The sequence below is a fragment of the Cervus elaphus genome, chromosome 22, assembly GCF_910594005.1.
Source record: "Cervus elaphus chromosome 22, mCerEla1.1, whole genome shotgun sequence".
NCBI lineage: Eukaryota > Metazoa > Chordata > Mammalia > Artiodactyla > Cervidae > Cervus > Cervus elaphus.
In genome coordinates, this window is record NC_057836.1 from 28,091,968 (window position 1) to 28,103,700 (window position 11,733).

Genomic DNA, 11,733 nt, shown 5'->3' on the forward strand with positions numbered 1-11,733 from the left:
GAATGACTAACAGTTTCACTTTTCACACTGCAAATATTGCATGGACATCATCTTTTTTTTAAAACATATATATTTAAAAAAAAAATATTGATTGATTGATCTGGCTGTGCGAGGTCCTAGTTGCAGCATGCAGAATCTTCAATTTTCATTGTGGCATGCAGGAATCTTTTAATTGCAGCATGTGGGATCTAATTCCTTGACCAGGGATAGAATCCAGCTCCCCTGCACCAGGAGCAGAGACTTAGACACTGGACCGCCAAGGAAGCCCCGAGCAGCATCTGTTTTTATTTATTATATCTGGCAGCTCTACATTTGGAGAGCCCTACAGACTAGGAGTTTATCTATAGTCCATGTAAAGAAGGCACCCACAGAGTTGCTCAGTATACAGTCTACATGACTGAAGACAGCCACACTGCCTGGTGGTCAGTACAAACTCAACTGAAAACACTGGTTCAGGTTATCAGTGAAAGCAATCGTAGCACTAACATTTCAATAATTCTCCAAACTCTCCAGTAGTGCAATGTGCTAAAAAGCTGTGGGATACATGTACCCAAGTAAAACCAAATGTGAGAAAAAATTTAATTGATTATTTTGAAATCCAGCAATATTAATTTTCCTATCCTATCATCATTTTTATTGATTTTTTTTCCCTTCCATTGACACTGGATCATGTTTCTCATCAAGTGAAAACCATCTTGCCACAAGAAGAAATTAACGTTAAGCATGTCACCCACACCTGGAATTACAAATGAGGGTTTCAAGGATATGACAGTGTAAACACAAGGGAATGATTAGCTAGTGGTGACATTTCAGACACTAATTGGGGAGATATTCTGCCTACTACTGAAGTTTAATAACCATCAGGAGGTGAGGTCAAAATGTTGCCAAAATGAGAATAACTGACTGGTTGGCAAAAACCAACAGAGGTCAGATTTCCTTCCACAAATTCTGCACTGCCTGAAATTTGACTTCAGACTCTCGAACTAAAAAGCTTGATTTGGTCAGCTCTCTGAATATAGATATATTTCTTAAAGATAGATTATTAAACAAGTTCAAAAGAAATCAACATGTAGAAATCAAAATTGGTAATCAACTAGTTTATAATGATACATAAAACTGCTACACAGATAAAAATATTTCCATTAGAAGACCAATGTATTCTATATCTGAAATTGGATCTCAGTTTTTATTAATAAATATCTATTGAGTAAAACTACTTTATTAGATATGAGTGAATAAGTGATCTCTGCTCTTGCTATCACACTGACTAGCCTAAATGAGTAAAGAGACAATGTGATAAAACTTGGGCAAGTGGGTGGACAGAGGTGGAAAGGATGGAGAACGGAACATGTAGAAAAGCAGAGGTGAGAGAGCATGAGGAAATACAGTTCAGTATAATGGTGGCGCCGTGGTAAAGCATCCGCCTGCAATGCAGGAGATGTGGGAGACGTGGGCTTGATCCCTGGGTCAGGAAGATCCCCTGGAGGAGGAAACAGCAACCCACTCTGATATTCTTGCCTGGAAAATCCCATGGACAGAGGAGCCTGGTGGGCTTCAGTCCATAGGGTTGCAGAGAGTCAGACACTACTTAGTGACTGAGCATGCATGCACAGGAAGAAGTAGCAAATCAAGGGAAAAGAAAATGCATTTAGTTGTATACTTTGGGGGTTTTAATTATCTTTAGAATAGCCAAGGAAGCCAGTAAAAAGATATTTCGATATAGTGAAGTAGAGGGCTGAGACTCAAGAGATAGAATGGAGATAAAGGTGTAGATTTGTGAATCATTATAAGGTCTGTTTTTTTAAAATAGTTATGTATTTATTCATTTGTTTATTTGACTATGCCGGGTCTTAGTTGTGACATGTGAACTCTCAGCTGCACCATGTAGGATCTAATTCCTTGACCAGTTATCAAATCTAGGTTCCATGCATCGGGAGTTCAGTCTTACCCCTAGACCACCAGGGAATATAGAACCCACCAAAGGGGATAACATTACCCAGAAAGAACATGTTAGAACAATGAGAGAAATGAGCCTAGAAGTGAAGGACACTAGAACTGAAGTTATAAGCAAAAAGAAAAGGAGCCTGAAAAAAAAGTGTAAGCAGAGATGGCAGGACAAATGGAAGAAAAACTGGGAGAACAAGAAAGCAAGTGAAAGAGAATTTTTCACTAAAAATGGGGTAGCTGTATATATATAAAGGGCCAAGAAAATCTCCATTGGATTTGGTTGGGGCAGGGGGAAGACCGTAAACAAGAGAAATGATGGTAAGAGCATTTTCAAAGTTCAATTAATGACAGAAAACTGAGTGTGGTAGATCATAAAGTGAGAGGAAGTTGAAGAAGTGGAATCAGTGTGAGTACTGACAGCTCTTCCCATAAGTCTGTGTCAAAGAGGAGAACAATAACAGGACTTGAAAAGGACATTAATGACAAGACATTGTTTTTGTATGAGTATACTTTTCGTGGTTTGAGAAATTTTTAACTCATCTGGGGTACCATGTCAGTGTAAAAGCTGTCCTACTCTTCCACACTTAGAAAACTTTGACTTTTTTTAAAACTTGTCTAGTGGGAAAATAGAATACTGAAAACTGAAACTGAAAGTCGTTCAGTTGTGTCTGACTCTTTGTGACCCCACGGACGGTACAGTCCATGGAATTCTCCAGGCCAGAATACTGGAGTGGGTAGCCTTTCCCTTCTCCAGGGGATCTTCCCAACCCAGGGATTGAACCCAGGTCTCCCGCATTGCAGGTGGATTCTTTACCAGCTGAACCACAAGGGAAGCCCTAGAAAAATAAGATGGTACCAGCTAAATTGGGTCCTTATTGTTTCTGTCCAAGTTAATATTGTGAAGGCAATTACTCCTTATGGACCTATTAATCGTCCTTCTCTCTCTTTCTGGATTAAAACTTGGAAATAACGGAAATGGTGAAGGAAAAAATTCTCTAGCAATAACTGTTAGGGCTATAATCTTTTCATGCTTTATGTATACTGTGGCCACCCTTGCAGTTACTTTTAAATAAGATGCTATTAATAAAATAGACAGAAATGTAAACATCATAAAAAGAGAAATATGGTTGTAAAATGAAGGGAAATGGCCATGCTTGATTCTTGAGAGAAAGAAGGAAAGAGGGAGGAAAGGAAAAGGAAGGAAGGAAGAAGGCAAGAATGAGAGGGAAGGAGGGAGGGAAAGGAGGAAGGAAGAAGAAGACTATACACTGGGATATTCTACAAGGTTCTTGAGGAGAAAGGTATAGAATCTGGGACACTGAAGGACATGAGCAGCATTCAATGGTGTTTTAGTTTGCAAGGTCTGCCATAACAAAGTACCATATGCTGGGTGACTTAAAACAACAGAAATGCATTGCATCAACAGTTCTAGAAGCTGTGAATGAACACCTGAAATCAAGGTGTCACAGGGTTGATTTCTTCTGACAGGTGTGAAGGAAGAACCTATCCCAGGCTCTCACCATGGATTGTAGATGATAGATGGCCATCTCCTCCCTGTCTCTCCACACCATCTTTGCAGTGTGAAATGTGTCTAAATTTCCCCTTTTTATAAAGACACCAGTCATATCGGATGAGAGGTCCACCCTCCACCATATGACCTCATCCTAACTTAACTAATTATATCTATAGTTACTCTATTTCCAAAGAAGTTCACATTCTGAGCTACTGTGGGTTAGGATTTCAACATTTTGGGGGAGGGTGCATTTCAATTCAGAATAGATGGGAAGAGAGAGACAGTTCTTCCCTTGGAGAAGAAAGAAAAGAGAAGATATGACTTTGTGCATCTGTCGATTTTTTGGCAGGAAATTCAGGAATCTCCATCTGCCTTTTGTTTTTCTCTAGAGTGGAGACAAAATCATCAGGAAAGGATTCAAAGTTGGAAGTTTAAGTTTCTGGAAAAGGTTGCAAGAGCCACTGCACAGAACAAAGTTAGCTGGGGAGAATGGAGAATGTCAGGCAGCTTTGCAGCTAGTATGGCACCAGCTTATGACAGTTTAAAGCAATAATCAGTTATGTAGTGGTGCCCTTCAGATAAAAAATATAGGAAAGGCTGCTTTGCTTAAAACAAAATGTGTGTCAATATAATGCCTTAAAACAAAATGCCTGTCAAAGTCACAAAAGACAAGTTATTCTGATTCATCAGTTAGCCCATTTATTTGGAGTCCAGGTAAAATGTCAGTTTGTTTGTGATCATCTCAGTTTAAAAGAGAAGCACACTCACTTTGTAGTAAAATTACACAGAACTAGAATTTCTGCTGAAGCATTCAATACTATCTGTTTCCTCCACTAATTAGACTGTGTTCTAATACAGAGGTCACCTTTTGCATCTTTCTCTTTCTAAATATCCCCTAACATTCCATAATACTTAGAGCTTAGTGAGCATTTCTAGAACTGAACCCTGAAGAGCAATGGTTTTTCACTGAGTGTCTGTGCCCTACTGAGAGTAATTTTTCTCCAAAAGCTTTGTCCAACAGTACACATTTTCTAGAAAAAGGACATGTGAGATTGATGCATAATTGTAAAGTTCAAGAATGTAAACATTGTGGTGAGCTCTAAAAGCAGTGTACACCTGAGCCTCTTAAAGAAATGTAAAATGGCTAGATTCTAATCTCATGAGAGATTAGTTTAATTTAGTGAAAAATTATAGCACTGACTTAATAAACTTCCAAGTATACTTTGCCTATTTATGGAATCTATAAACATAGATATATCTATAAATAAAACAGGTATCTATAAATACTCTATATTTGGGTCAGTGTTTTCAGAGACTAAGAAACAGGAATGATAAATAAATGTATGAAATGAAAAAATATATTTTGTCTTATTTTTCAGAGTGATTGTGTACATAGCTTTTTCCTCTCTGAGCCTGTGGAACAAGCAGTGAAAGAATCATCAGCTGTGGACCTAGGCAAGTAATTTTATCATTATTACCATGTACAATTATTGAGTTTCAATATAATTGTGAGGCTTCCCCAGTGGCTCATTGGTAAAGAATCTGCCTGCCAGTGCAGGAGACCCAGGTTCAATTCCTGGATTGGGAAGATCCCCTGGAGGAGGAAATGGCAACCCACTCCAGTATTTTTGCCTGGAGAATCCCTATGGACAGAGGAGACTGGTGGGCTACAGTCCGTGGGGTCGCAGAGTCAGACACAACTGAGCATGTATGTACAATTATTGAGTTTCAATTGTATCAAAAATCAGAACTATATTTTTTTAATTTTCAAATTAATATATTTTTAACAATAAGGCTTTCATAGTCTTTTCAAACCATTTTCAAAGCTTTTAACCCCTTAGAGTATGTTTATCAAGTTAAATTAAACCCAGGTGTGTTTGTCTAATTATAATAATTCCATGCTATCCCACTATTAACTCATTTCAGTTAATTGTGCTTTGAGGTGGAATTGCATTTCAGAGAGAGAGGTCCTGGTTTCCCCTGCATGTAAATCTTACAGTTTACTCAACATCTTAGAAAGCAACAAAAATAAATATTGGGCAATAATAATGACCATGAATTATCTAGCAGTTTCATACTTATATTTTAAAGCTCAATAATTATTCCACCTCCTTCATGAAGTCTTGTTTTATTATCAGAATCCTAAACTAGCCCAGCACAATTATCTACCCTATTCTCTGCCAAATGTGCTAATTCTAATTAATTTTTCTATCATCTCACCTAGATTGGGGAAGACTTTTTAAATATCCTATCAATCTAAAGCATTCCTTAATGTAATTCCATTGCCACTGGCCATCTAATACTGATACTGGTTTTTAATCTCACACAGGATTTGCAAACTCATAATTGGCTAGGCCTCACCCCCCACCCCAAACTTTACCTTGCAACTCCCAGCCTTCCTTTTGCCCACATCCACCTTCGTATTCTCTGCCTTTAAGATGAGGCCCATCTGCTCATCACTGCTGTCTGTATCTGATATCCTAGTTACTTACCCCTCATGTATACAGTTCTCTATAGCCAGATCAGGCCTTATAGTGTGATTGTTTACTGTTATGTATTTATTCTTGTGTCTGCCTTGTTTCTCTTGTTAGACTGAAAGTGACTTTCAGTCAAGCACTCACTTCCGCATTATGCACTGCTCTATACTAACAAATCCTAAATTAATATATGATAATTAAATCACTTTTATTGCCCCCACATTTTACTCATGTAAGTAATGTTACCCTCTAAGATGCTTTGCTTTTATAGTCAAACCATAAACAGTATTGAGTAAGGTAATTTCTTACATTTCATGGCATGTATCTAAAGAAAAATGATGTCCACAAAATAAAATATTTTTACAAAACCATGTTTGAGCATCTCCTGTGGAGGTGCAGGTCAGCAGTGGACTGCCACAGGGACAGGGCCTCTGGGTGCAGCAGACCTGGGTATGGCATAAGCCCTCTTGGAGGAGGTCACCATTAACACCACCACAGAGCTGCCAGAACTTACACAGGACTGGGAAATAGACTCTTGGAGGGCACAAACAAAAGCTTGTGCACCAGGACCCAGGAGAAAGGAGCAGTGGCCCCACAAGAGACTGACCCAGACTTGCCTGTGAGTGACCAAGAGTGTCCAGCAGAGGCATGGGTTGGTGGTAGCCTACTGCAGGGCTGGGGGCACTGAGTGTAGCAACTTGCATGGGATCTTTTAAAAAAAGCTACTAGCTTGGCCTCTGTTTTGTTATTAAAGCCCTTAAAGAAAATTCTTTATGTTTCAAAAAATAAACTACAGGTAACTATCAAGTTTTATTTTGGTGATTATTATTGTCTATAAAGTGTTTTAAAGTACATACACACAAAAAAATTAGGGTTCTTATTGTAGAAACTAAAATGGTTGTTTCAGAGTTTCTTTTTTTTTTTTTTTTTCTGGATTGCTTAGTTCTTACTACATCATATAACAGCTCAAGACTTTTTCGTCAGTGATAATGGGCAAAAGTTTTGGTTCCCAATATTTTTTTTTTTTTTTTTAATTTTTTTATTAGTTGGAGGCTAATTGCTTCACAACATTTCAGTGGGTTTTGTCATACATTGATATGAATCAGCCATAGATTTACACCTATTCCCCATCCCGATCCCCCCTCCCATCTCCCTCTCCACCCGATTCCTCTGGGTCTTCCCAGTGCACCAGGCCGGAGCACTTGTCTCATGCATCCCACCTGGGCTGGTGATCTGTTTCACCATAGATAGTATACATGCTGTTCTTTTGAAACATCCCACCCTCACCTTCTCCCACAGAGTTCAAAAGTCTGTTCTGTACATCTGTGTCTCTTTTTCTGTTTTGCATATAGGGTTATCGTTACCATCTTTCTAAATTCCATATATATGTGTTAGTATGCTGTAATGTTCTTTATCTTTCTGGCTTACTTCACTCTGTATAAGGGGCTCCAGTTTCATCCATCTCATTAGGACTGGTTCAAATGAATTCTTTTTGACGGCTGAGTAAAATTCCATGGTGTATATGTACCACAGCTTCCTTATCCATTCATCTGCTGATGGGCATCTAGGTTGCTTCCATGTCCTGGCTATTATAAACAGTGCTGCGATGAACATTGGGGTGCACGTGTCTCTTTCAGATCTGGTTTCCTCAGTGTGTATGCCCAGAAGTGGGATTGCTGGGTCATATGGCAGTTCTATTTCCAGTTTTTTAAGGAATCTCCACACTGTTTTCCATAGTGGCTGTACTAGTTTGCATTCCCACCAACAGTGTAAGAGGGTTCCCTTTTCTCCACAGCCTCTCCAGCATTTATTGCTTGTAGACTTTTGGATAGCAGCCATCCTGACTGGTGTGTAATGGTACCTCATTGTGGTTTTGATTTGCATTTCTCTAATAATGAGTGATGTTGAGCACCTTTTCATGTGTTTGTTAGCCATCTGTATGTCTTCTTTGGAGAAATGTCTGTTTAGTTCTCTGGCCCATTTTTTGATTGGGTCATTTATTTTTCTGGAATTGAGCTGCAGGAGTTGCTTGTATATTTTTGAGATTAATCCTTTGTCTGTTTCTTCATTTGCTATTATTTTCTCCCAATCTGACGGCTGTCTTTTCACCTTACTTATAGTTTCTTTTGTAGTGCAAAAGCTTTTAAGTTTCATTAGATCCCATTTGTTTAGTTTTGCTTTTATTTCCAATATTCTGGGAGGTGGGTCATAGAGGATCTTGCTGTGATTTATGTCGGAGAGTGTTTTGCCTATGTTCTCCTCTAGGAGTTTTATAGTTTCTGGTCTTACATTTAGATCTTTAATCCATTTTGAGTTTATTTTTGTGTATGGTGTTAGAAAGTGTTCTAGTTTCATTCTTTTGCAAGTGGTTGACCAGTTTTCCCAGCACCACTTGTTAAAGAGGTTGTCTTTTTTCCATTGTATATCCTTGCCTCCTTTGTCAAAGATAAGGTGTCCATAGGTCCGTGGATTTATCTCTGGGCTTTCTATTCTGTTCCATTGGTCTATATTTCGGTCTTTGTGCCAGTACCACACTGTCTTGATGACTGTGGCTTTGTAGTAGAGTCTGAAGTCAGGCAGGTTGATTCCTCCAGTTCCATTCTTCTTTCTCAAGATTACTTTGGCTATTCGAGGTTTTTTGTATTTCCATACAAATTGTGAAATTCTTTGGTCTAGTTCTGTGAAAAATACCGTTGGTAGCTTGATAGGGATTGCATTGAATCTATAGATTGCTTTGGGTAGAATAGCCATTTTGACAATATTGATTCTTCCAATCCATGAACACGGTATGTTTCTCCATCTGTTTGTGTCCTCTTTGATTTCTTTCATCAGTGTTTTATAGTTTTCTATGTATAGGTCTTTTGTTTCTTTAGGTAGATATACTCCTAAGTATTTTATTCTTTTTGTTGCAATGGTGAATGGTATTGTTTCCTTAATTTCTCTTTCTGTTTTTTCATTGTTAGTATATAGGAATGCAAGGGATTTCTGTGTGTTAATTTTATATCCCGCAACTTTACTATATTCATTGATTAGTTCTAGTAGTTTTCTGGTAGAGTCTTTAGGGTTTTCTATATAGAGGATCATGTCATCTGCAAACAGTGAGAGTTTCACTTCTTCTTTTCCTATCTGGATTCCTTTTACTTCTTTTTCTGCTCTGATTGCTGTGGCCAAAACTTCCAACACTATGTTGAACAGTAGTGGTGAGAGTGGGCACCCTTGTCTTGTTCCTGATTTCAGGGGAAATGCTTTCAATTTTTCACCATTGAGGGTGATGCTTGCTGTGGGTTTGTCATATATAGCTTTTATTATGTTGAGGTATGTTCCTTCTATTCCTGCTTTTTGGAGAGTTTTAATCATAAATGAGTGTTGAATTTTGTCAAAGGCTTTCTCTGCATCTATTGAGATAATCATATGGTTTTTATCTTTCAATTTGTTAATGTGGTGTATTACATTGATTGATTTGCGGATATTGAAGAATCCTTGCATTCCTGGGATAAAGCCCACTTGGTCGTGGTGTATGATTTTTTTAATATGTTGTTGGATTCTGTTTGCTAGAATTTTGTTAAGGATTTTTGCATCTATGTTCATCAGTGATATTGGCCTGTAGTTTTCTTTTTTTGTGGCATCTTTGTCGGGTTTTGGAATTAGGGTGATGGTGGCCTCATAGAATGAGTTTGGAAGTTTACTTTCTTCTGCAATTTTCTGGAAGAGTTTGAGTAAGATAGGTGTTAGCTCTTCTCTAAATTTTTGGTAGAATTCAGCTGTGAAGCCATCTGGTCCTGGGCTTTTGTTTGCTGGAAGATTTTTGATTACAGTTTCGATTTCCTTGCCTGTGATGGGTCTGTTAAGATCTTCTATTTCTTCCTGGTTCAGTTTTGGAAAGTTATACTTTTCTAAGAATTTGTCCATTTCATCCAAGTTGTCCATTTTATTGGCATAGAGCTGCTGGTAGTAGTCTCTTATGATCCTTTGTATTTCAGTGTTGTCTGTTGTGATCTCTCCATTTTCATTTCTAATTTTGTTAATTTGGTTCTTCTCTCTTTGTTTCTTAATGAGTCTTGCTAATGGTTTGTCAATTTTGTTTATTTTTGGTTCCCAATATTTTTAAAGACAAGCTGTCCATTATGTTACAACAGCCAGGACTGCATATTCTAAGCAGGATATGCAAATCATTGAAACAAAGAAGGATTAACAGGAAGTTGTTCCTTTTTGTATTCTTTAAATTATTTCCTCTTTCTTATTCTGAATTCTGAATACTTTTGTCACAGATTATCATTTGATTCCAAAAAAGCAGCACACTATTAAGGATACTTCTTGTCAGTCATTTGAAACTCTGAGCTGTTAAATAATTAGAGGATAAATTTATTCAGTGTATTAAAGTAATGGTTAAAGATGATGACCTGAAGCAAAAATCCCAGACTTCACCATTTTACTACCCCTACTAACGAATTGAGAGTGGACTGAAGTGACCTAGCACAGCACATCTGGACACCTATGTATCTAGGCACAAGACCTGTAAAGATCACATTAGTAATCCTTTGTAGTCCTACCTCTGCTGTTACCTACTAACTAAACATGTCTTGGTAGAACAACAGAAGGTGCCAACCAAGTATACTGTCTCCTCTGCTCACCCCTTTTCCTTGGCTTCTCATTGCCTTTAGGCAGAGCCAACCTCATGGGCTTGTAACCTATGCAGTCCTACAAAGTGCAGTACTTAGAACAATCCTATACTTGGTTTAATATTCTGTTGTCACTGTCTTGAAATTCTTAATAAAAAGTTTTTTATAGAAAAGGACTGTGAATTTTCACCTTGCATTTTTATTTCACTGAGTCCCACAAATTATGTATGTGGCTGGCCCAGCTCTTTGGAAAAAGACCAGAATTCTCCTGCTGCATCTCAGCAGAATATGGTACCCACCAATTTCCCTTTCCAGTCAAATATCAGGTCCTTCCCGATCTTCACTCTTGTCTTTTTCGAATTCTTCAACTAAGACAAGACCCTCAGGACCTCACAGATGCAATTTTCTCTGCCTGGATTTCTTGATTCCTGTTCCACCTTCCCCATCATTATTTGCATCCTTCAGATCTCATCTCAATTGCCTTTACTATATAGTCCTATATAATGTGTTTTTTTCCCTCAAAACACATATTGCAATGATAACTATGCTATGTGCTTCTTTGTAGACTAAAAATCCATGAAGACACAAGCCATGTGTATCTGGCTTACCATTGTAAACCCAGCGCTGAGCAAATTGCCTTGTCTCCTCTAGATACTCCATAAAGAATTCGTGAATAAATAACTGACAATCAAAAAACAATAATGAAAGTTATGTTAATATTCTGTGCCAAGGTAGCTTGCCATTTTTATAAAAAGGACAAGAGAGAAGAAACCAAAATCCAAATTTATGCTCCTTCTCTCACACTCACCATTTTATGTGGAAGAATCCCACACAAGGAATTCAAAGCTTCCCAACCACTAGAATTCTCTTGAAGTATCACCCGGAGGAAAAAAAAAATCTGTAAATTATCATGTTTAGTATTACAGACACCAGGCTCAACCAAGACACTAACCAGAAAGTTGCTGAATTTTATCTTGTGTATTCTTTAATTCTCTAATGACAGACTCTCTGTACTCTCCACAAATTAATACAGCCACCATGCCAAATAATACTTTTACAAAAATAAACATTATCCACCTTCCACCAATACACAGCTCTGATACACAGAAGATATATTTTTGTCACAATACAGAAATAATAATGTAGGTAATGGACTAGAACATGATCAAAAACAACA

General features: G+C 37.9%; 1 protein-coding gene across 1 annotated transcript in view; it reads left to right on the plus strand.

The window, feature by feature from the left end:
• Positions 1-11,733, plus strand: part of PIK3C2G (phosphatidylinositol-4-phosphate 3-kinase catalytic subunit type 2 gamma) — a 410,949-nt gene that overhangs the window by 351,293 nt on the left and 47,923 nt on the right. Inside the window, exon 30 of the mRNA XM_043882432.1 lies at positions 4,840-4,915. Within this exon, the coding sequence (XP_043738367.1) occupies positions 4,840-4,915 (76 nt within the window). The remainder of the gene's footprint in view (positions 1-4,839; positions 4,916-11,733) is intronic.